This window comes from Hetaerina americana, unplaced genomic scaffold (assembly GCF_022747635.1).
Source record: "Hetaerina americana unplaced genomic scaffold, ioHetAmer1.1.p SCAF_10, whole genome shotgun sequence".
Classification (NCBI taxonomy): Eukaryota; Metazoa; Arthropoda; class Insecta; order Odonata; family Calopterygidae; genus Hetaerina; species Hetaerina americana.
Window position 1 is genome coordinate 51,240,278 of NW_027286070.1, and position 26,908 is coordinate 51,267,185.

Sequence of the window (26,908 nt, forward strand, 5' to 3'; positions counted from 1 at the left end):
CAAATTGAATTAATTCATCCCTCCGTCCCGCTCACCTCCCCTCGACTCGTGAACGTTTCACATTGAGTTTTCTGAGAAGCGGATCCGAATACTGATTGTCACCTCCCGCTCCAGTAGGGGAGGCTTCCACAAAGAAATGGGGTTGTGGGAGGAGATATAGTAGGGGAGATTGTGAGGCTTGTGGGGGTTAAGGAGTGCTTTTGTTTCTTGAGAGAGCGGGTTACGCCCCCCCCCCACAAGGGTTGGTAAATGTTTCCTTCCCCGCGAAAGGGGAGTAGACGGCATTGGTTTTAAGTGAATTAACCGGCGGAATTTGATGCAAGGGGGGTGAATATTGGAGCTTATTTCGATAATCCGGCCTACTTGGTTTCCTCTGTACCTTTCTGTGTGTCACTAAATTTAACCGTTATTCAAGGATAAACCTTGACGTTCTTCTAACCTGTCAAATGTGAATGTGTAGGGTATAAAATAGTTTTTCATTGCTGGATGGTTAATGCACTATGCTGGCTGTCTAATATATTATCCCTCGCAAATTTGAGTTAATACTATGTCTTTATATATTCCTATTCCGGATCGTCTCACGCTCGTTTTTTTCCTTTATGTCAGTTATAAAACACGGGCGATTACGGACGTACTCGCTACCTACCTTGATCTCCCAGAACCAAAACACTTTAGTGTGATATAAATGTAGAGGTTTAGAATAACATGGCTACTCTTCCACATTACTCTAGGCAATGTAATATTGCATGACTATAGATATTGACATTAGCTCAAAAATGTAATTCCCTAGAATTTACACTGTTCGGGTGGAAACGAGTAAGACCCAAGTTCAAAGGATGGCGTGTGGAGAAATTGTACGAATTCTTGCTTGTTGCTAAAAGAGACGAGGGAAGGGAAGGTTGGCTATTGAATTGCGTGTGGACATTTTTGAAGGCTAAAATGTTTTCCCCATCCACGATTCTCAATCTCCGAATCGATTCCCTATTCTTCAGTATTGCGAGTAAGTAAATATCATTACCAGCTGCCTTGGTTATAGAGTGACATTGAAAACTTCCATGTTTGGAGAGCCTAAGCGGCAGCCGAGTTAGACGACTGATTGGTCGGTCTCAAACCGTTCCCATTTATGGCCATCGAATTTACACATTACCTTGTCTATTCCATTGACATCGAAATCTCCTTATCCTGAATGTATTTCCGTTCAAATAATCTATACATCTGTAGCTTCTCAGCTAACAGAGTTTCTGTCTGATAGGTTGAAACTCGCATGTTATTTTCCTTTGACAGCAATAATGATGTCTGCTACCTGATCAGAATAAGCATCGCGTTACTCTGATCTGATAACCCTAGGAAGAGGAACCCGCGGATGTCTTCTTTGTTTGCTTCCGAAATATAAGCTTTACGAAGGGGGTCGTGGAACGCGTATTAAATATTTACCAGACACATCTTACAAGCAGTCCTTTGAAATATTGAGCCAATAATACCAAAAAGCCATTCAGCTGAAATGGCGTCGTTTATGTCACGGTTTTAGCCATTTTCCTCTGTCTCAGCCATATTCCTCTTACCGATCACGATTATGAGCTTTCTGCGTTAAGGAGGCCGACACGACTCGGTCCTCGAGTCTCCGCGTTTTTAATGTTGCTCTGTTCCTTGGCGATCGTCTCCTCCCGTCAAAATGCGGTTTCCTACGGCTATTTTTCAGCACATGTAGACCGTAAACTGCTGGATGGATAATAGGGAAAGCATTAATCTCAAGACTACTATCTTCAAGATACAGTACGTGCCCGCCTTAGGTTACAAAACTGTGGAAGTATCGCAGCGTGAGTGATTGAAGATTGCGAAAAGAGATCTATCGTTTCTAGAGACGAGGTTTCATTTCGAATAGAACGTTACGTTTTCCCTTCTAATAGGAAGGAAGTATTGCTAACCTGTAAGGAATTTTCTTCCACGTTGATAATTTGGTCTTACTCGTACATCCCTGCCATTAAAAAGAATTAATTGTATGGTACTGGTGGAAACAATACGTTAGGAAAAGGAATAATTATTGGTTTTCGATTTCAATCGATGCTGATGCTGTTGGGCGAAATATGTCTATGACCATGTTAAGGTTTTAAAAATAGTAAAAATTGTTTTTAATACTGGATGTTTAAAAAGCTTAATTTTGACTTTTAAAAGGCACCTTCTCACAAGACGAAGATGGTTTAGTTTGACCTAAACTCTTGTGAGAAAGTCGATACTTATGTCACTTCCGTTGGTACTCAATGAACTATTTATTTGTCAGCATGTCAAGGTTGATAAATAATAATTAGAAAAACAAAAATATCTTGAATTTTGAATAGTCGAATAGAACTTCACTTGTGTACTGGGCATATTTCCCTGGGTGGGCACCGGTTGCTTATAGCACCCCGGGATTATCCCTCGCCAATTATCTGCTAATCCCTGTGCGATAACGACACGCATGTATTTATTCTAAGTTTCATAATAAATGCTAGTGATGTAACACCGCCTACACACGCCCAAGTGGGTGCTCGAAGTGCATGACGTGGGTATAGATGTCATGTGAAGTCCGATACTACTTAAGAAAAAAATGATATGCATAGGTGTTGCGTAATATCGACGTAAAAGTTCTTATGGCCCAACACTTTCGTCTTGTCTTCATTTCATTTTCACTTTTTGAAAGTAGCCCATTAGAAGGAATGAGATGCATTAGTGATTTCTCACATTTCATTTTAAGGGGGCAAGATTTTTTTTCGGGGTCTCCTTAAAAGGCTAGCTGCCAGAGGGCAGTCATGGAACTGACATTTGTGTTTCGACCAGCTGTTCCGAGTCCTTGAGGAGCTCCGGTTTAGTAGCGTCTGGGGGTGCTCTCTCATCTGTGTGAACTTATACTCTAGCCGCATGGACCTATCTCACGTGCCATTATTATACAGCTGGGAAGTGATTCACTCGTCCGCGAGTAATACCAAAAATGATAGCTGTGTAGATAGTGCAATAAGGTAGGGAGATTCATATTCCATGGAGGTTGCTCAATATAAATCGTTTTCACAGTAATTTCAACTCCTTTCATCATTTCCTTTGGGGTGGAATCACTCAAGTATTCATTTTATGAGCCGGAGGGCTTTCATAAAAATGGTTTTGTCTCTCAGGCGCCTACATGAGTGTCCACTATATTACTATGCCAAATAAGTCGAAAAAGCAATAGTCACCACGAGGATACGTAGTTTTTTTATTTGAGGATATTCTTTTCAAGTACTCGTAGAACCGTTAAATACCACGTATTGGAGGGATATATTGTCGTTTCTTGTTTTCACTAATCTGAAATTCACCCAAATGCAATAAATTGCAATAAGTTTAGTGAATGGTGGCGCTGTGAAAATGAGCTCGAATAGATCAATGTCGAATGCTATTTCACAGTTAGTTCACCTTTAGTGTATGTGCTTCGGTTTGATTAGTAATGTGTTCGTATTCTGTGAAAGCGGTCATGATAACTGCATTTAATAAGGAAGGTCATTCAGTTTTTTTTAAATTGTTCATCGGCATTCTCATTTTTAACCCAACCACAAGTGATGCCATGTGACATTCGTCATTGCTAGTTCTCCTATTTTCGTCCTTATTTCTTTGTATCTCTTCCCGTGAGGTTCTACAATCTCGACTGCCTGTGCCACTTGTTCACCTATGGATCTCAAGAGTCAAGTACTTGTTTATTTCTGGTTTGGAAAGGAGAATCTATTTAAGCGCGATCCAGTGGTCACCAGCTCCGGGGATTTCGTTGGTTAGTTCGAAAATAATTTTGCAGTGGCAACCTTTGCCCGACTCCCATGCCCTTTTGCCATCTCACTCTTCCTTTCTCACCTCAACCAGTCCCCATTGACCTCTTTCCCTCCTCGCGTGGCGTTCGTGTCTCTCTCGATTCTGCGGCCATTAGTCACTGTTCATTGCCTTCTGAGACAGGTCCTTCCTCTAATATTTCTCCTGGATCTTTCCCGTTTGTCCCTGTCCCAGTATCCTCTCTTCAGTTTTTCATGCATCGGCTCTCACGTGACCGAGCAAAATCGCCGATGATTGATTTCGTAGAAGAGGCGTTATAACCATTAAAATGTTAATAGGGTCAATAGTGGTGCTGTGATAAAGCACAGCGGAATTTTTATTGTTCGCAAGAACGTCCACGCTGCTAATATTTTATAAGCCAGCCGGGAAAACTGGTTTTGGGGGTAACTCTCACTGAGATAGTATGCGGTTATATTCATTACAAAAACATCGCGAGTGTCAAGACGTGCGAGGTTGATGACTTCTCTTTTATGATAAATTCAAACGCTTTCCTGCCATCGCAAAACTATGCCCCGTCGTGAAAACTAATTGACGTGGTGTTTATGTCAATGAAAATGTGGAATAAAGTTCTTTTTTGCCTTTTCAACTTGTCGTCGTAGTTCAAAAAGCACCTCAGGAATTTTCACTCAATGATTAATCAATACAATTTGTAAAAAAATTGAATTTGCATCAATGAGAAAATGATTCTCCCTGAAAAGATACAATTATAACCGAACGCAGCCACATAGTACGTACAGCCATACTCGTATGTACAGCCGGTTAGGCTTTATGCGAATGAGAGTTTTCATGACGAAAAAATACTTAATTTTCAAATTTGATCGCGGAATTTGTGGTTTGCCACGGTGATTCTTAAACGATAAAAAGTCAATTTACTTACCACCGAAAGATAATTCGTCGTATGTATGTAGTTACTTGCAGCTGACCTTGCTCTTCCTTCATGCACGCGATTCCCTACTCCTCCACGTGCAGCAAAACTTGCCTCCTCCTCTCTCCCCACTAACCTCTTTTCTTCCCTTTCCCGCCGTCATCCTCTAGCCAATGCAGTGTTTGCACGGAGCTGGATTAGGTCAAGGGGTTAGCGTTTTCCCTTCTATGGCCGATCGCTTCTTGTCTCGGACGGGGTAGAGGATTAAGCGGATTGCCTGGGTGATGACGACCAAGCAAATGCCAGCGGAAGTCAAGAGGCTTATACCCGCCGTCATCTCCCGCCCCCCCACTCTGCACATTTCGAAGCCCTCGGCCGACGCTAACCCTATTACCATTAATCGCCAGGAGCTTTATCATCGTCGAGGAATACGTGCCGTGGCAGAAAGAGATTCGCTGTCATCTGTGTAGGAACTCGGGAGATATGTATTTTAACGGGTGCTAGGAGCGTAATGCCGTTTGTATGGCTCGAGGGTGAGCAGCGTCCAGTAACGATTGATTCAAGTCAGTGGGGCAATTCTCTAGGGCAGTTAATGTCCTGATAACAGTTGGTGGAGCTCCTGCATCCCAAGGTGGAAGGAGTTGATTGCCTTAGGGTTAATGCGTGTAGAAAGCGAGTAATTAGCTTTGGAATTATCATCGCTCTCTCCATAGACGCCCTAGGCATCCGTCCGAAGAAGGTAATGGATATTTGGCGAACCCTTTCTTCTACTTTATCAGCTATGTACGTATATTCTAGCCCAGCTGATTTAGATTAAGTGAAATTATTATTATCGAAATTATTATTTTTTCCTTCGTAAAGCAACATTCTTATCCTGCTAGTTTTTTCAAAAGTTTTTTTCAAAGCTTAATGAGTAAATTGATTTTTTTTAAATAATTCTGTTGCGTAGTATATTTCAGTACTACAAGTTTGTTAATGGTATTCAGCATGCATTTTGTGTGTCTTGATTCACCACTTTGGTATTCTTTTTCTCACGTACTTAAGTTTGTCTTTGCGCATTGCCAATCCATTTCCAGTAAATCGGAGCATGTTTGGATTTCATAGAAAAAGCTAAAAAAGAAAGCAAATGGGAGTCTGCAGAGGGGAACGTGTGCGTATTTGTAGAAATCATCTTTGGACCAAATGGGGTTTTTCTTCACTGTATCATCGTATTATTTTTTGCGCACATCTTGGTTAGCATTTATGTCGGAATGGCGTTGTATAAACTCGTGATTTTTGCAGTCCGTACTTGGATTTCCCCCTCCCTCACGCCTATCTTGGCCATGCGTCTATTACTCTCCGATCTTCGTTTCTCTCTTGAGAGCATCCTAGTCGACTCCAGCTGTCCCATCCCCCTCGTTCTCATCTCCCCTGGATCGGCCATACTCTGGCGCCCACTTGGCCATCAGTCTTTTTCCATGAATACCTAATAAGCATGTCGGAGAAATCTCTTGAAGCCGCCTCTTCCCCGGGCGCCTCATCGGACGCCTCGCGATGTTCGTAAAAAAATCAGCAAACGCCGGATGAAGAGGTAAAGCATTTTTGTGCGGCTGATTTTTTTCTTGTCCGTCAGGGGAGTGGGGAGAGGGAGGGGTGTTGTCACTTGTGGAGAGAGTGAATCTCTTGGTTGGTTCTTTGGAAACCATCCCTCCCTTCTAGAGTGCGACTTAATTCCTGGGTCGATTCCTTACTTGCCTGCCGATCTACATTAACGTCCTCTTCTTCGAAGCGTAAGTTAGCGTTCTCGTCTGTCCTCGATCCGGAGTGTAACTCGTTTGGATTTAGCCATCGTGGGCTGGGAAGCGAGTGCCCCTCGATTCTTCACATTCGTGGGCTCGCTCGCTCTATTGTCTGCAGGTCCACGCTTTATTGTTCCCCAATTATCGGGCGTTCCCTCATGTCAATAACAGTGCTTTGGAAATGCGGGCACGGTGCTGTGAGCTCATGCATGTTTTTTTTCATTTGATCAGTGATCCATGGTCGTTAAATTCCATCCCGTAAGGAGGGCATCGTTGTTTTTCGTTGACTTGTTTTTCACAGGAAAGGGTGCGCGTGAAAACGTTACATTTTCGGCATGTGATAATTTACATTTCGTTGCGGGACTGGGCTCGGGTAACCAATGTAATGAGCATCCAAGGGCTCTAAAAACCGAAACAAATAAAAGCTTCCCATCGTGGATCTCCTCCCCGCCTCCTAGTGGGTTGGTAAACAGTAATTTCGCGCTGCAGGAGACATTAGGTTGCAATTAACGGATGCAGTAAGGAAAAAACGTAAGCTGTGGAGGTTGCTCGGTAGCCCGGAAGGCCACGGCCGATGGTCCCGCCCCGCCCTCCTTGGCGCGTGTGTGTGCCCGGAGCGTAGCGGGAGTTCAACCTTTGCGAGCGCGAGGTTGAACGGTTCATTGACCGACCAAGTCATCCTTCATTTCCTTTTTCTCCTTCCGACCTTAAACAGGCCGAGATCACCGCCATCTTCGCGCTCAAGAGTGAAATCCTGGACGTGAACGTTTCCGTCAATCGCTTTCTGACCGGGACAGCGCAGCCCATCCAGTGTCCCTCGGTCACCACCACTGGAGCCCAGGGAAGTACCTCCGTCAACGGCCAAGAGGCGACACCGGCCCCCGAGGACTCCGGTCGACACAACGACTACGCGTTCCTCAAGGACGAAGTGGCGGAGATGTATAGGGACTGGGACGAATCTTTTGGAAGGTAAGTGCGCGATTTTTAAATCGTGATCCCCAACGTGATGCTGATCTTAGACGTGGGCTGAAATGATGGAGGGGTCTGCGTGGCAATGGATGTTTTGTCTTCATTAAGCGAGTGTTACATTGAATTGTCTTTAGGTGATTAGGTATTTTCTTTCGCAAGTGTTTATTTTGAAGCGTCGGTTTTACTTTGGATTTGGGATCGCCCCCCGGGTTCTTTTAAATCTTGAACGGTTTGCAGCGGTCATTTTGAAATTATTATCCGATCAAATTGAGCTTTCGATAAAGTTTCGTGTTACCGTTCGAATGTGTCAAAGTGTGTTCTCTTCTTAAATTGGCATTATACCGAGGCTTTACGCCGATAGGCTAGTCGGGTATGTCTGTCTTGGGCTGTCACTGATATAGAAAACGGGGAAAAGCCAGGAAAAATCCGTAAAAACCTGGGAAAAATTTTCCATGATTTTTCATCCTCTTCGTCACAAAGGATATGTTGTTAATCTTGTTTGGTCACTGCTCTGTTAATACAAGTAAGTTTTCGCTTAACGGGAGATAAACTTCATTCTCTCTTTCCTAATGTATTTATTAAATACTTGTTTCCAAAATTATTTGAGCAGATTTGATGTAATTGAACGTTTGATTTTCAAGCGTTATGTTGGAAAAATTTACTGTACGATATATGTAGATTACTAAAGGCAATGGCATTTGGAATCGGAGCTTTCATAGTTATTTCAAGTTAAAATTTAACGAGAGGTATGAGGAAACTTGATTTTTGTTATGGAAAACCTGAAAAACTGTACGAATGGAATTTAAAATAAGCGGCAACCTTTATTATGCTTTCGAGGGGAACCCCTCGTAGACATTTAACTGCAAAAGAGCATGCTGTTTTGGATTTTTCGAACGCAATACATGTCAGAAATGTCAGGAAACGGTAGCTTCAATGAAGGAATGAATACATAATAAGTCAGTGCCATTTTTCGAACGAAAAAGCAGTCTCCTATATACTTACTACAGAATGGATATTTCTAATGCATATGTTTCCTCAAATTCTATTGTTGGCGTAATAAGTTCTAGTTTAAACAAGACTCATGAGCACAGTTTGCAGCGATTCTGTTTCAATTTTAGGAAGATTTTTAATTGTATCCACGTAGTAATTTATTAGTTCCAAGTAGTAATTTAAAAAAATAGATCGCATTTACTGTCATATCAGGAGGCGGATCGAGTTAGTAATTTCTAATGAAGAAAACTAGTACGTTTCCTGATCCTTAAGGTAAGAGATTTTTTCCCATTGTGAGGTTATTTCCGAGGATCGATGGATGTCGTGCCTTTTTGCTCAACTATAACGGAGCTTATGATTTCATTCGACTCTGTTCATGTAGTTCCTGTGCATTTAGATGAGCACCGCAGTCTTTTTATAAATATTCCGAATAGTCTTTATTGGGGGCAAGCTGATATTGAAATGGGCACCTCTGGGGTAAATTATCAGTCCTGTTAACTTTCTTTTCCCGGTAGGGACGGAAAAAATAAGGGTGACCAAGCAACAGCAGGCGAGCGGCGTTTGCCCCAGAGTGTACATAATGGTAAACAGTGGGGCATCATTCGATGAACCGATCAGCGTAGCTCTCTCTCTCGAAGCGTTGCCAGTTTTCAAACATTTATTTGTCAACAGGCACCAACTGTTTCTCTGATGTAAACAGTTGTCTCTATGCCTGGGGAATTTCGTTATTTTACGCATTTAAGTAACGTTTATCAATTTGTATCTCAATCTCGGTCATAAATAATTGTTTTAGGATACTCAAATTTCTTGTAAAAAGTCCTCTGCTTTTTACTTAACCTTTTGCTGAATTTGTGCCTGTATTTGATATTGATTTTAAGGTTGCGTGATACTTCATTCGTAATTGGTATCCGTGTTGCCACACGTTTTGCGTACCTTCCTCCCCTCCCGGAGCAGAATTTTACCCTCAGGATGGATACCGATGACCCCCATTAAATTATTCAGTTTCTCCGGTTATAATTGAAGATGCATTGGGGACCAGGAACACCAGAGCCCCGCCTTTTTCCGTTGTCATTATCGGCAATTTAAACTTTCTTCTCCCCTTTCTCCGGACTCCCAAGGACCCGAGAGTAGTAGCCAACAAATGCACCTACTCTTTGGCCAGCGTGCCGTTTTCCTTGCCCGAAGGCACACGCCATTTTCTGCCCCAAGTTATAATGGCAGAATTAAAAAAAAACATCCATTAGCCCCTTCAAGTATCTCATTAAAATACATCTTTGTCACTGAAATATTTCCGACGAGTGCGGGTTTTTTGCTCGAATAATAATTCGTTTAAAAGCTTGCAACAAAGATACTGGGTTAAGGCATAGGTGAATGGTATGGGGGATCACTTGGTGCTTTTATTTCTCCTAAGGTTTCTGTGTGTACGACCGGTTTCGAGTTTACGTCACCGTCAGGTTTATTCCTTTGTTTATTTTTTTTGACTAACGCGGTGTCTTGGATTTGTAAAGGGATGGGTAGTCTTATGTGCAGCGAGAACGAGGGAGGGAGGGGGCGGGACGAGAAGAGAGGGAGTTCGGGCCGGGACGGATCTCGGAGGAAGCAGCAGAGTGGTGGGAGCGAGTCGGATGGAATTCTCGGGTCGAGGCGATGAGCGCATCGTCGCTTTCTGCCGTCGTTCTTTGTGGCCTCACCCTTCACGCTGCAACGGTACCTCGGTGAGTATCATCTGCTAGTAAAGCACTCGGTATACGCGTTTAATAACGTCCATTATTTATTTATTTATTCAATATCGGGCGCTATTAGTCATTCAGGTTGATTGAGTAGCATTTCGCTTGAGCTCAGTGTTACTTTTATATGGGTTTCGTGACGCATGGCCAGGGATTCCTTTAAAAAAAAAAACACTTCCCTACAATGAATGTAGCGTAGCATCTCTCCACTTGTTTCCTGAAAAGATCGCCTACTTTGTGCTTGTGATCAGGTGAATTTGCTATCTGATAGGTTCATTCACCCAATGCATCAGAACAGCTAATAGTACAGAATAACATAAGCCGATGTTCTCTTCCAGAAATGTAGTTTAACTCAGTGCACGAAACATAAACTGAAACAAGTTCCATCAACACACAGAAATTGAGTGTAGGTACTTTCACCAGGATGCGAGGCATGGCGGTGGCTGCAGCGGTGAGTAGAGGATTGGAAGAAATGAAAATATGGCGTTGCAGGTGAACGAGCGTGAGGACGGACCGATTGACTAATTTTTATGAAGAGTGGGAGAAGAAATCACTAATAAAAACTTAGAAAAGGAGAGAGAATTTTGTTGGAGATTGAGAGTTGGTGGCTTCCTGAAAACAGTTCTCGGTGGATAACGTAAATAACCAAAGATGAAAACCGCGAATATGATACTTTAGCTAATACTTGGCAGAATAGGTGAAACGGAAAAGATGCGGTTACGTGAAGTGAAAATTGCCAGTGGTTTCATTGAATTTTGTAGGGCGTGTGTATAGAGTGGGTTACTCGTTGCTTGAAATTTAATCCATGATAATCAATTTTCATTGTTGCATTACGAATTAAATTGCCAATTACAATAGGAATTTTTCGAACTTGGTGGAATGTTATTCATTTATCAGTGTTTGTATCAGAGCATGATAATGATATCTAGCGTTCCTGTGCTCCAATATCAAGATAAAATGAAATGACGAAAATCGCTGTTTTCGAAAGTCCTGCAAAATATTCCAAAAGCCGGGGAAAATTAAGAAATCTACTTCGGTCGTTATCATCTTGGCAGTATGTATTAGTTTTTCAAAGCTTGCTCCTTCATTTACCAAGTTTCGGTCGTTCTTAATGGTTCGGTGATCCATTTTATGCGATTGATTTCTGTTATTAATTTTTGTCATTGTTCCTCCTCCATAATTTCATGGAAATCCATGTAAAAGTTCACGGGTGATGAGTGATAAGGATGAGGAGATAAAAGCGCATTCGCCTTCACCTAATTAATTACTACTTGGTGAAATCTTTCCCGTAAGCAAAAAGAGAAAGTGACAAATAAAACAATATTCTTTTTAATTTTCCGGCATTTGCAGAATTCACTGGCTCATGTGTTGCGTTCATTTAAACTTTGGCGTTACATTTTTTCGAGTAGTTAAATTGTTCGTTTTGGTCCAGGAGAGAGAAAAAATTAAATAGTGACACCGCCTTCTTTGGTGGCGGTATTAATATTTAAATTTGACCAATTTTTAGTCTTCCTGAGGATCGGCTTGAATTTCGAGAAATTTTTCATCAAACTAGATTGACCGCGTTAAGTTGTTAGTTTAGCGACCCGATCCGTATATCATTGACTAATTCAGTTTCAGAATGTGTTTCATCTTTTTCGATTCACGTGATACGCTTGCGGAGACCCACAATTCCTCCCCCTTGATCTGTAGACTAGCTTGTGGTTTGTCGCTGGACCGAAAACCGCGAACTCTCCTTGGATGGATCCCTCGGATGTCTTCTGTCTGTTGCTCCTTTTTTTACTTGTCTCTATTATTCAGCGCTTAGGTTTCATCGCGGCGTCTCCTCTTTGAGGATATCTTGCCACACAAGAAATTTTAGAGCTGCTACTTGTCTCCCCAACTGCCTCCTCTGTGACCTTAATTGTACATGATCTGGTTTCATAGATTTCCCGTCGTGGTGTTTTTTCGGAAGTTATCACGACGGCCACGCCTGAAGCATGACCATAATTTCCCTTGGGCACTGATTCGCAAAGTAGCATCGTTTTCGGATTGTTTTTTAGATTAATGGTACATTTGCTACTCAGATCTCATTAGCGTGTAAAGCTCATGGTGACACCCTAAGTTACGAATAATGAGAATATTCCATCGCTTGTGGTGGACACTATTGCAGTCGGGGTTTGTTTTCGTCTTTTTAATTCGAACCTGGTTAATTTTCAATTTCTGAAAACTTCTGATCGAATGTGTTACTGCGCCAATATTAATTAATGATAACCATGTCTAGTGAATTGCTATTACATCCTTTATCAGCCTGTTGAAAGGTAGAATAATGACAAGTCACTTACTGTCCTCATTTTTTATTCACTCGAGTCAGTAAAAATCGAAAAAACGGCTTGCTGTAGGGATCGTTTTGTTACCCAGCAACAGTGGTTGTATCTATTGCTCATCCCTGCCGTGATGTCTAGTTGAACTCATGCTCTTCTGCTAAAACGTCTGTTTTGAAAATTACTGTGTATATCTATGCCTTGTGATAGTTTGACCTAAGGTTAATGGGCTTGGAGATCTCTGTGTCATCTCGTATCTGTCAACCTACCAACATTTTCATTCGGAAATTAGCCGCGAGTAGTCTTCAGTAACAGCTATCTGATATGGAGAACTTGGAATTTGGCAAAAGAAGGTCCAATTATCGTTGATTCCGCCAAACGAAGTAAATCATTTCTTCCGTCCTTCCCACTCGTCTCGGCATCTGTAAAGCCACACCCCCAACCACCCACCCATCAATCTCTCACTTTCTTTTCCAAGCGCACACAATAGCCTTCATCCTCTGTGTCATATCTCCTTTGCTCCAAATTCGCTCCCGTTATCCCCTCGCACTCGTTTCAGCCCCCTGCTAGATTGATGAAGATGGTCTCACAAAGATTGTGCTTCGACCATTTGATTCCTTGAGCTGTCCTGTTCTGTCGTTGTATCTTACTTTTTTGGAGCAAAGTTACTCATTTCTAAATATTGAAAGACAATCCAGGGTAAACATTCCTAACATTTATTTGTGAAGCTCAAGTAAAAATTGCGCAGCGCGAGAATGTGATTTCTCTTTTCTTCCATATTTTCAATCAGTCGCAATAAATTAATTGCGTTTTACTGGTCTGTGGTTGCGTTTCGATTATGTTTAGCCTCTCGGAATATGCTAAGATCAATTTTTTTCCTTTAATTTTCATAGTGTGTGACCTCTAAAAAGACATGCTATTTCCTTGCATCCAAGGAAAAACCGGAACGTTTTTTGCCCTTTTAGGACATCGGTTTCCTTAAGCGCAATACCTGCATCAAAGAACTAACCACAAAGAGCAGATCTTGTGCAACACTCAACTCTTAATTATCCTCGCGAATGAAATTATATCGAGGTCATAGTGGCTCAGGCAGTAAATCGACCCTTATGCCCTTGGGTACGTGACGCACCGGAGTTAATTCAGGGCGCCGTTCATTTGTTTCATTCCTTGAAAATATTCAATTTTCTAATGTGTTAGTTTATTGCAGCATATATATTAATATTCTATTTAGTTATATTTGTCGTTATCGATGAGCTAATTCTGCGACATGCAAGAAGAATTTGTCATGCTTAAAGTAACTTTAATCATCTCCTAAGGTCTTAGATAATCCTGTTTGGATTACCTGAGTATGCACTATAAAACACGGTAATGTACAGTGTGTTGTCATTATTCTTCCCTGGTTCAAATGTGTGCGTTCTCCCATCACCCCATGATAATGCAATTCTATCAGCCCAAATCAATGAGTGACACAACTGCTTGAAGAACCGCCGGCGGCATAGAGAAAGAAATTCCCTCAACTACCCTGATTGCGTGAATGTCGTAAGCCATGGAGCTCGTTTCGATTTGAGCTCCACCCTCACCCAAAAAACTAACCTCGGGTTGATTACAGACTATCGTGCCCGACTGGATTGCCATTATGAGCCAACCACAGATTTGGCATTAGAAATAGAGCCGAGGAAACAAACGATGACAACTAAAATAGACAATCGTTCGAAGTAATTGCCTTTTGGGTAAGAGTGGTCGAAAGATAATTAACGGTGAAGATTTTGGCTCTACTGCCAATTTTATTTCGGAGATATAGATTTTACCGAATAATATTGATGTTTTCTCTGAGCAGAATATGTGAATGCAATGAATAGAGAGAGTGAGGAAACAAAAACAATATTTAGTATGGCTGAGCAACCTCGTGTAAGTTAGAATTCTGCGTCTAAAGTAATTTGAGTCGGGATGTTATTAAAATATTCTACTAGTTTGTGAGATCAGAGGCACATCGTTAAAATATTGGGCGTGCGACGCATCATAAAATATTCTTTTGGAAACGCAATTTAAAAGCGAATACGGTGATTGAAAGATAAGGGAGCAAAGTGTAAACTTACATCAAATCTTATAGTTAAAAACGAACTATTTCACCGTTAATGATTTTTTTTCCTTCGAATGCGTCAAGTGTATTTATTCGCCGAACTTGAACATATTCCATTTTCAGCGTTGCCGCCGAATCTAAATTGCACCTTCGTGTATTATTCTTTTAATTAGTTGTCGGCGGAAAAATCCTTTCAAACTTCTCGTCACCGAGCTGCGTGGGAAGCATGAGCGCCCTCGCCAAGGATCCGCCGGCAAATACAAGCCGTATATGGGCTCTTGAGAGTTGTCCCGCCCACCAGGTGGGGGCTCTCCCCATTGGACTGTGGGCGGAGAGTGAAATCACCGCCTAGAGTTAGGTGGCAGCACCGGAACTAATGTCGACGTCCCTCGTCGCTCGCCCTACCGTCGAGGTCACCTGCGCGCGACATGCATGAATCGCCCGCCAAAATTCATCGCAATCGTTGCTCAATCGACATAATAAATCTTAAATCGAACGAAGGTATCCATTGGCACTGACCAATGCTGTAGTAATTAATAATAATTAAACTAAAGATTATTTTTAATAACCAATGTTGTTGTTGAAAGCTTCGTCGCCTCTTCACAGTCAACTTCATTGCCTTAATTTTTCATTAAGATCATAATTAATTGTTACATCTAAATTTCCACACGTACTTCATTTTTCTGAACTGATATCGATATCACATCCAAGCGCAGATGCACCACTTGGAGATTTAAACCCATGATTTCATGGTATGCTAAAGTCTTCAAAATCTGGTTATCTGGTCAATTAGGTACTTATTTTTGTCAATTTCTGATGATTGAAAATATCAAAAATACTTTGAGCAATAAGTGTATTACTAGGAACCGAATACTGCATTTAAAGTAGCATTTTTATTTCTCAAACTTGAAACCCCCACTTAATGACTAAAATTAATAATTTTATTACGGTATTAGGGAGCCCTTCACTTTCCTACGTATATATGGTTTAGGTTGATTCATCAATTTGTCAGATGTGAATTGATGATACCAGTATACTTGGTGCTGTATACTTGCTGCACTTAGAAACATAGAGCATAATGTTTGTGAGATATTCATCTGTATTTCGATTTTATATAGGTTGAACGCTGACCTAGCAGCACTGCAGAGGGTCTCTCGCACTTGGGCCGAATTGGATGAGGGCCTCTCTTCCCTAGGATCTGACCTCAGCTCTGATCGCAGTACCCTCAACAATCTGTCCACGGCAGTTGCAGCTGCTAGGGTCTCATCCCCAGACAACGAGGAATTGTCCCCAACTGACCCTCCACTTGCTAAGGCAACACAGACACCAGCCCTGCTTGCAGCATCTGTTCAAGAATTGGCCCGTGTGCTTTCAGAGGAAAAGGCTGCGGCGAAGGTCAGTGGACCTCGTGGAGACAAAGAGGAAGAAGAGGAAGAGGATCTGTCTCATGTAAGTTACTGCAAATTTTAATGGCCTCTCAAGTTGTCATTCTGCCATAAAAACCACAGTAATCAACCTGAAGGCTGGTTTGGCTGGTGAGACTAGAGCTCACCACTTATGGAGCCCTAAAGTGTGTAAAATTAGAAAATCCTGCCCTGCCCTGATCCAATTACCCAGAAATATGTGGTAGCTAAAAATTATGCTGCTTGGAATTGAAACCTGAGCCCACCATTCAATAGTAAAATACTTTTCCCTCTGGGCTACCATGACATCTTTCTGGCTATAGGAAATATTTTGTGAACCCAGTTCAATACTCTAGGACCATGGGCTCAACCGCAATTAAATTTAGGGTGGCTAAAATTTTTTTAGATCTAAAATACCTCCCCCTCATAAGTTGCTGTTTAAGGTGGAAAGCTACTGCCTTAATTTGAATTACGTGCATCATCTTGCTGTTAACCATCACAATTTATTTCAAAATTGTTAGCGTTCTTTTAATCTACAAAATTTTGATGGATATTGATTAAACCTGTCCCAAGGCTAATATCACATCCTCGCAGTGACTTGGCCAGATAATATCATGTGGTAGAAAGGGTGTAAAAACTTCCGGATGCAGTTAACGATATTTTCCTTAATAATGTCAATAGTGGCAAGAGAAGACCATTTGAAAAGTTCAAAATGGCATATTTTCATCCATTTTGCAAGTGTTAGAACATTTCCTCCATCATTCTTGTTTAACACTTCATTGACCCAGCCAAAATATTTGGTGATGGTATAAAAACTGTTTAGATGAATGGACTGTATGCCATATTTTCAAAATATGTTCTCATTTTGTATATCTCTTTCATTCATTATCTCTCTCATTCATTGTTTCATTAAATTGTGGTGCAAATGAATTCAAGATAATCCTAGTATATGCTTGTGTGAAGGAAAATATTCATACGAATTGTATTAGTTCACCAGCTGTATATATGTTCTTGTATATAGCTGGATGTCATTGTAGGCTATAAGTGATAATGAAGACGGTAAATATGATTAGTTTTTTACTCCTAATATTTAGCTTTAGGTAAGCTTAATGTGAAGTTTGAGAGAACTGCAAACCATTTTGAGATATTGAAATAATATGAGTATTTCAAGATTAAGGCATATCTGCATTTTCAGAGGAATGGCTATACATCACATACAATATGGCAGTAGCCTGGGTGCCCTTATCTATGATATAATGCAAACCACCTTGATTAAATTGTGCTTTTGGATTGATATTAGAATTAAATGGTAATTATTTGCAAGAAATCATTAAACTTTTTGACATGTATAGAGATGTAATGACTAGTTGAAGACAGTGACAAGGTGATCTACCTGTCAAAATGAAGGAAAACAACAAATTGAGAAATATGCACAAGGAACTATTTAGAGGAACGGTGTAAACTCCAGGGGAATGGTTGAATCAAATGCTTGATTCAAATACCCTAGGTATTACAAATTGAGTAGCTTCAGGCGTGATGTGGTGGAAGTCGAACATAATAAATAACTGATCGGAGCACTTTTCCACTTGATAAAATTTTTTTATTTACCGAGCGGGTTTCGATGTATTACGTCATCATCGGGTCAGATCAGACCTGATGATGATGTAATGCATTGAAACCCGGTCGTTAAATAAAACAAAATTTTATCAAGTGGAAAAGTGCTTCGATCAGTTATTCACCCTTGGGTATTCTTAGAATTCATTGCTGCTTTTAAATCCTAATAGCTTTTTATATCAGGTATGGATTCGATATATCATGTTTTCTGGTTTCATGATTAGAACTGCTCCACAAAAGGAAAATGGCTGTTAAAAATAGCAAAAAATCGCATTTTATTGATAATTATTGCTGTTGATGCATTACTAATTCATTTTTCAATTGCTTGAAATGTTTATAATATTTTTTTAGCCATATACCCCATGTTTGTTTGTTGGTATACCTTATAAGATTCCATGCAATTATTCGCTCAAGGTTCACTTTTTCATTAGCATTTTGTGCACTAAAGGTTCAATTAGAAAGATCACCTGATTATTTGTGTATTATTAAATTTGATATGGTTTAAACACATGTTTTCTGCAGTGTGGGAATATTTTTTGCTTTTCTGTGAGAGTGTAATACATTGAAATCTTTTGTATATTGTGGTATTTAAAATGTATTTATATGTAACTCACATAATTAGTATCCAATTCAAACAAATGCAAAATCCATTAGAAGCAACAAAAACTTTTTTCCTGATAAGTGACATAAAACATTGTCTTCAGCACCCGTTACATGTTTTTCTTAAGACATAAGGATTTATTTTTACCTCTTGCATTTGCTCTAAATTCACATTTAACAAATTAATCATTTATTTTGTGTTCTGATTTTATGTTGTTGGTATAGTCTACGAAGCTTTGACTTTGGAGTCAATGCTGCTTTAAAAAATAATCCCTGGATTGGGATTGGAAAGTAGGAAATGAGATCTGTGATTGTATGTGATGTCAAGGGCTCACATCTGGAAAAACAACTGTGGTCTGGCCATCCTTTAATCACCAGATACATCAACGGTGTGAAAAGTGTGTTATAATAATGTTTGTATGTGAGATATCAAAGTGAAGAAGTGAAAAAATAGAATTTCTTTATGCAATTCAGTGTCAAAGGGAAGACTAATTTTAAATGTCATCTATTCCAGCTTAAACATAAAGCTTATTATACAGACCTTTTTGTTTTGTTGGTTCTGATTGTGTTCCACTTCTCTATTATTTCTCTCTATGCAGGGTTTCCTTGAAGAAGATCACAATGGCGATGTGCATGTGAGCTTTGGATTGGCTACAGATCCTTTGGGCTCACTCTCTGACTCTGGTATCTCAGACTCTGGATCGGAGGGGCGTGGAATGTGTGAGAGGGGAAGACGCCTAGCTGCATTGCGTAAACTTGCTCGAACATTAGCAGCCACATTAGGACCAAACAGCCCTCCACTTGTTGCTCTGAAGCAGGTGTGTATTTTGAAATGAGGAGAGGTTACCTGATTACAAAATTCCCAAGCCTCCTACTGAAAAGCATGTTTCAATATACTAGTAATTAATTTAAAATGATTACAATGAGTGTTTTTTAATGAACATAAAATAGAGAATTTCTGTTGAAAAGTGTGCTAATCACAGGTATTACTTTTAAAAGATAGGAATATTTTCCATTTTAGTTCGTTATTTTGCTGGGTCAAAATATGATTTTTATCTACCCACCTAAAGGTTAGATATAATAATTTTAAAGAAATTATGTACCATCACTCTTAGGTGATAGATCTTGTCAAAACGTTTTGTTCTGCCATTCTAAATATCTTCAATATAATAGTGAAAACATAAGAAAAGTGCCATTTTGAGTAATAAATTTGAAACCAGATCTATTAAATTTCTTCTTACTTTTGGATCAGGAATTTAATTTTTAATGACTTACTTCAGCAAGGCCTGCCAACTTTGGCAAATTCCTAATGTGACCATTTATGCAGGAATTAGCAAAAAAGACTTTACATAGTCATTTAGAAAAGTTGTTTCATTTTCATGGCATCAGCCACTAATTCCACCTTGGAATTCGAAACCAAGAAAATTTGTTAAAAATTGTTCATACACTTACGTAGTTGAATATGTTGAGAATAATGAAGGCAATTAAATGAAAATATGTTTGAAATTACATATTGCTCTGTTTGAAGATTTCATTACCATATATACTATGTACTTATTACATGTATGGTAATGTGTCTTTATTATTAATCCAAAATATGTAAATGCCAAAATTCTCTTTTGGGTGTAGGTTAGTATATTAAGGTATTCCTCACATGCTTAATGACCAATGATTTCAATCATAACATATTCATCCCTCGCATATTACTTTTATACTCTTGGGAACTTCTGAAGATAAGTTGTATAATGAATTTTACTCTGCAAAGGATACTTCTTTGGATTTGAATTAAGAATTTGGCAGCCACAGTAAATTATTGTGTTGCATAAATGTTTGTCCATGAAAGTTATTTTAATATGTATTAGTAGATAATTTCTAATTTAGAACATAATTTTGATTAAACTCACACCTCTAAGATGCAGTGTGCAGACGAATATTCTGCGCATATATATTGTGCTGTCATATTAATTTTTCTTCTAATCAATAAAAAATGTGCATTGCGGTATAATAGTGCAAAGACTATGAAATAATGATTCAGCAGTTGAATGTTTCCAATTAAGTCAACTTTAGTTCATATAACTTAATGACAGTTTACTCATGTAATATGCAGGATAAGTGAAAAAAAGGAACACATTGATATCTTAATATAGTGTCGATTCCATTTTCAATAATTTGTTTATTCTTAATTTCATTGGTCAAAGACTGCTCTGCCTAATTTTGAGTTATTCCTGAATTGCAGCGACTTGACGACTTTCAGAAGGAATTGAGGAGCCTCCAGCGTACGTGCCGTGAGTTGGTATTTTGCACTGCAATGCTTTGCTCAGCAAATCAAGCAAGGAATGGGAATCCTGAAGATGTAGTTAATGGTACAAGCTCTAGGAGTAGCTTTTCAAATCAGGCTGATGCCAACGCCACCTTTGCAGTGGATGACCAAATGAATGGTGTTTCATGCTATCAGCTGGATAAGGAGGCTTTGGAAAGGTGAGAGATATGTATAAATGGGAGAAATTTGCTGCTCCAAGTATTATCCTAAGAGTTGGTGTAAGTTTATATTTATAAAATATTTATGTCACAGTTTTTATTGCCTTAAGATAAGACCAATAGTGAAAAACTATAAAAAAGAAATTATTAAAGTATAGTAATCTAGAACTATAAAATACAGGAAATAAAGTTCCTAAAATTTAAGAGGCAAATGATTTTTATACCTTTTTGTTTTTAATTATCTATATAGTCAGCTGTTGAAAGATGGCAGCGTTGATTTCTTTGATGGCACTTGGCATGCATCAGTTTTGTTGCAGTGCTTTCCATAGTTACTTATAATCATACCTTTTATTTACAATCAATGCTACAATAACCAAACTTTGCACATATTAGCATAAAACATTCTAGTGGACTGAAATTAAATTACCAATCCGATAACATGCCATTATTATTAAGAATGCTTTAGAAACACTGATAATTTTTAAGTTTAAATTTATTATAACACATCATTATGTATTAAAAAGGTCAAGGTGGCTGAAAACAGAAATATTCTGAGAATTTTCTCAGTAAGAAGAAAGAAAGAATATAATGTCAGTTTTATGGAATTTTTTAAAAAAAGATGTGATCAATGATTTCATGATTAATACTTTTTTAAAAATTTTGCTGCAATTTGTTATCCCAAGTATGATGGGAAAAGATACGTATGTTCAGTAGACATCAAAAATATATATTATGTTATGATTACCCCTTATGCTGGCATCTAAACAATCAGTAATTACTAGGATTATATCAAATAAATATAAAAAATGCAATATAATATCTTCATAATGTTAAGCTTTTAAATTTTTAAATGAGTGTTTTTAACTTCCTATACCAAGTTTCAATTATTTGTTTTTCATAAATATTTGAATGTTGAAGTGTCCCAAGTTATACAAGCAAGCTCAACGAATGTTATGCATTATTTATCAAGATTTATTGCATAATATTAGCTAATGGAATTATAAATGGAAATTCATATCAGTACTAAGTAGCTGCTCATAATACTCTCTTAAATTTTTTCTGAGTTTGGTTACATGATCTTGAGGGATTTTGAAAAATAACAGTTTCAGGCTTAATATTATGGAAATCCTTTAGGATGGAAGAAGACCCTTGGCTTTTCCACATAAAATAATTTTATTTATGACCTAGGTTTCATTAGTATAACATCTTTTTTTCCTTGGAGTGATAAACATATCAGCTGAAATAAGCTAATGATACCTTTCAAATAGTGTGTGATAAATTATGTGAAGCACTTCTTTCATTTATAAAAGGTCACCTAGGTAAACATTTGGTGCAAGAATTTATGAGTAGATATTCTTGAAAGTAAGTACGAGTTGACTGTAATTTAAATTATTTTAAATCTATTTTTTCAAGGCTCATAAATATATTTTGCAAGCTATTTCTAAGCTTTATTTTACCTAAATCTGAAAATTTTGAGTCTTTGAAACTCAGGTTGTTGGTATACTATTGCTTAATAAGTCTCACACTGTTATCACAGTTTTGAGATTTTCATTTGTTTTACTTATACAGGATTGCAAACTTTTAACTTTTTTAAGTGTTGAAAACTAACGGGAAATTTACTTTTCCTGCTTAACTTGTATGGCATCTCTATGCCTGTATTGTCAGGCATATCTAATATGTGTACCACTTTGCCAATTACCTGGTAATAGCTGAACAGTAAAGGTTAATAATCAGGGATATAATGTTGTGCATCTCTAAGGTTATTTTTCTAACAAAAAATCACATTCGTAATGTTGTGTTCAGCCCATATTCTTAATTAGGAATGAAAGTCCACATGCCATTAACTAATATTTTTGTTCTTGTTTTGAAATTTTTTGTAGAGTAAGTATGATGTTGCCAGAGGGAGGAATTTCAGAGGGTGAAATGGCAAAGTTGAAGAAGCTTCGAAGTAGTGGGGGTGGAGGAGGAGGAGGAGGTGGTGGTGGAGATGATAATCCCTTTGGGAAGAAGAAAGGGCGGGGTGGAAAGGGAAGGCGTCATTGGCTCTGGCGTGCCATGTGCCTTGCCATGCCTTTTCAGCTGGCTTTGGTGTTGCTGCTGTATGCAGCTTATTTTCTGGAACCTCACTGCTGTAGTGCCATCAATAACCTATCCTTCTCGCTCACCCCACAGTTGCATTATATAAGAGGCCCACCACCTATCTGAACTCATACGCTAGCATCCCAATTTGTGACCATTTGGCTAGTGTATGCCCATATCATTTGAGGAAAATCACCTTAGATGCACGAGTTGAGATACATTGTCTGGAGTATCTTATGCAATTGTAATGAAATCCACTTCTAATAACATCAGTAACCTTAAGTTTAATGAAAGGTTTTGGGATTGGATAAGTATGTTCTCAACTAGAGGAGTAATTTTGCAATTACCAATTAGCAGTTGTTCTGAGAATAATTGGCCTCCATCCATTTTATAACCTGTAGCCATCATGCACTTTACGGGATTTATGTATTATTGTGCAAGATAGTTTTGAAAGTTGGCGGTCACACCCAAGGTTGTTGCAGCCTTTGACCAAGAGGGTGTAAACTGTCACCTCCTGGATTATAAGGGTTTAATCCTGTAGGTGTTGTTGGAGGTCATGAAATGTAGTCGGGGCGACTAAAGCAGGTAACCAGTAATTGCTAAGGGATGAAGGGTGTCAGTCAAATAATTACAGAAGGGTGGGCAGGGGAACAATGTGAAAAGACTGATTTTTTATAAATTGCATTTTTGGTAACCAAATTGTGGTTACAAGTCTATCCCATCAGTTGTATTGGGTCGATTGCACTTTCATTTTTGTTGTTTCTCAAGGGTTCCTGTGGTCGGTCGCCTAGACTGAGTGACTTGTGTTCTTTTTAGTCAAGCATTTAATGATGTTGGTGTGATTTCATGAATGGAGTGCTTGGTATAGTTTGCATTTAGATTTTTTTGAAACAGAGGTAATTATTTATTGGTGAAATAAATCCTAAAGCAGTATTGATTTGAGCTCCTGTAAGGATTTTATTTCTTCCATACAAGCACTCCAGTTTGTTTTAGGTAGCTTTAGAAGCTGGCAATTGTTATATTTTTATACATATTTAATTATTAAAATGTGTTATTGACATGAGTAAAATATATATATCTATATCTATCATTATGTAACTGATAGGTTTGCTGATGCTGAGTTGTTTAACTTGTAACAAGTTTATTTTATATACATGAGGATAAGTCTCCCACAATTATTTAGTGGCTACTAATATAATGATCCTCACTGTAGCAGTGGGAAAAAAATGGTTTGATCACATAAGCATGTATAAAGCAAATGATCTGGGCATTTTAATAATGTAGTTACTACAATGTCACCTTAACTTTTAATTGGTGGCATGTAAGTTATGAAGGGTGTTTCGCAACCCCACGTCACATACAGCACTACATGTTTTCATTGAAGGAAGCAAATACACTTCTATTTGCATTAGAACTCTTCCGAACTGCCGTAAACTGCCCACCTTGTACCTTGAATTGCATGCGAGAGGTGAGGGGGTGGCCCAAATGCCCATGCAAAACATTGACTTTTATGCGTGGTTTCCTATACCTATTGTGGCTTCATTATTGAGTCTTAAAGACTTTTTTTTTAGTTACCACTTCCTTTGGGAAGCCAGGAAAGAATTTTAAAATTCATTGTTGACACACACTTACATATGTATCATTTAATATTATTGTGCTGCCTTTTTAATTGAAATGGCATAAAACAAAAATAGTACAAACATGTATTTCCTAAATCATGGCAGAAATTTTGTGGATTTTTTTAAAGATTTTGGATGAATGTATGTTAATACAACATGGACACATGATCATTATGCATGGAGAAAAATGTGACAATTGGTTTTCCTCCCTGTTGACCTGAAATCCCTTTTTTATAAGCAAGTTTTTTTGGAAAATTTGTTTTGTAAATTCTATGATCCTGTTTCTGTGCATGATATGGTGTGATGTGTCACTTGGGGTTAGTGATTTTTGTATCAATCTAGTTCGTTCCTTAGTGACCAGCCGTAAGGTGTCTAATTATACATGAACGTTAAGGTCATGAGCTGGTATGGCATAATTTGTGTGTTGTTTATTTACATAACTACAGTATATTTTGTGAGTAAGGAACTATTAATCTTTGCGGTAAAGTTCAATGAATGTGAATTTCAATGGAGTGTATTCCTTTAAACACTTCGGTTGATTAATCAAGTCCTTGTATTCTTTTTAACCATGTTTTAATGTTTGTATTTTTTCAGTCTTCCTTTTTAGATGTTTATTATGAAATGTAACAAGAAAAGGAAAGAAATCCAAATAAATACATTATTTCAATAATTCTTTCGAATATATTTCCCAAAAAATGATGCTAATGGATTTACATATTTCTGCATCCCAGGAATGCCCATTCTCAATTGACAAATGGTTATTGGAAGTCAGGAATGAAATTAATCAGAACAAAAAGCCAGGTGAAAACATTTCGTAAATGTTTTATGTTATGTGATCAAGGTCAAAATATAGTGAAGTATGAGTATTGGTTTTGACAACTATGTCAATTTGACCAATCTAAGTTTAATTTCATGTAGTTTAATTCCTTTCAGTTTAATTTTCAGACTGATAATAACTAACTTCATAACCAGATATGCAGTAGTTTGCTTGTATTCCACTTTGAATGGTGTTTTCTACTTAACTATTTGAATGCTGTAATTATTTTCAGAAAGGCATGTAAAAATGTGTGGCACTTAAATTATGCCAAGAAATTTCAGGATAAGCAAGTAACATTTCAGTGAGTGGACATTTCTGGTCAATGATTCTCAGATTTAATAATGCATCGACTTTTTACCATTAGACTGTTGCTGAAATCACAAAGTTGCAATTGGTATTGAAATTGATTTTGACAGTTTTAAGTTTCTCTATGCGGCCGAGTGTCACTTGCCATATGCTCCGCAGAAAAATCTTAGAATTTCTGCAAAATCTGAATGCAATGAATTTTCATTGAAGATATTTTAGCGAGAAAAATCTAGTCATTGGTGCATTGGTAAGCCTCACTTCATGGAATTTCAATATTTGCATGAGTTGTTTTTATTATGAGCGTATCCTTTTTTTTATATTCTCATTTATAATAAATTGAAATATATTTGTCAAAGGAAGTTAAGAAGTTGAAGGATATTTGGGAAGAAAATTGATTTGCATACATGCATAGAAGATAGCTGATGTGGCCTCATTCAAGTGAATTTGTGAAATCAGTTATCACTAAGAAAAGATTGAAGTAAAATTTTAAAAAGATATCAAGATTATAGAAGACAATAGGTATTAAAGTAACCATGTATGGATGAATTATGGGAATCCTAAACCTGAAGAAACTCATAAAGAAGAAAGTCATTGAAATGAAGCCAAGGTAAGAAACTAGTTATGAAATTTATTAAGTCTAGGAAAAAATATATTGTGATATAAAAATACTGATACACAGTATTTAAAGATATATATATTATAGTCAATGCAACATACTGGGAGAAGCAGACTGGGTCCAATATGTGATTCAGCCGATTGTTTCTCATGGTTCCTCCAACTCTGACACTTAATTCTCTGTGCATTCATCATTGGGGCCTGCATGTGTGTGCTTAATATTCCATTGGCACAATCAGTTGCATTCTCTATAACAATGATGCATATGGAGAAAAAACAAAAATCGCTTTCATTGTTGAGATGAAGTGAGGAGGACTAAGCTATCATCCCATTCTTAGTATAAAAGAATTTTATAGGTTTTTCATTAGGGCTTGATGCTTTCATTCATGCATTTCTCCATATCTGCATAGCATCAATAAATTAACAAAAAATTCCTCCCCAGTCCACAGATTGGACTCTCTTGTCATTATCCCTTATCTAAAAATGCAAGGTAAGGTCGAATAGTTTGGTACAGTTCTGTAGGCTGGTATCATGTCCATTTATGAACATTTTAATTAAACTACTATCATAATTGTTGCTATTATCTTTTCCATGCCTGAAATGTCTCTATTTGAGGAAATTATTAAGATTTCAAACCCAATAAGAGCTGGAGAATGTAGCCTCTATGAGTGGAAATTTTGTCATAGTTTCAAATGTTAGGGAGTCTTGGTACAGTTCATTCAGGAAAAGATGATAGACACTCATTACCTGCTGTGCATGTGGGTCTGTCCCATCTTGGTTGTTAGGGGAGACATGTACAAAGTGATCTGGAGAGTCAATAATAATGGGAACATGAGAGCA

The 26,908-nt window shown here is 38.3% G+C and overlaps 1 protein-coding gene across 1 annotated transcript in view; it reads left to right on the forward strand.

The window, feature by feature from the left end:
* The window catches only part of LOC139700117 (klarsicht protein-like), a 62,935-nt gene extending 37,947 nt beyond the window's left edge, over nucleotides 1-24,988 (forward strand). The window contains exons 10-14 of the mRNA XM_071598641.1: nucleotides 7,184-7,437; nucleotides 15,656-15,986; nucleotides 18,754-18,972; nucleotides 20,391-20,632; nucleotides 22,513-24,988. Of these exons, the coding sequence (XP_071454742.1) occupies nucleotides 7,184-7,437; nucleotides 15,656-15,986; nucleotides 18,754-18,972; nucleotides 20,391-20,632; nucleotides 22,513-22,837 (1,371 nt within the window). The 3' untranslated portion in view covers nucleotides 22,838-24,988. The remainder of the gene's footprint in view (nucleotides 1-7,183; nucleotides 7,438-15,655; nucleotides 15,987-18,753; nucleotides 18,973-20,390; nucleotides 20,633-22,512) is intronic.
* The last annotated feature ends 1,920 nt before the right edge of the window (nucleotides 24,989-26,908 follow it).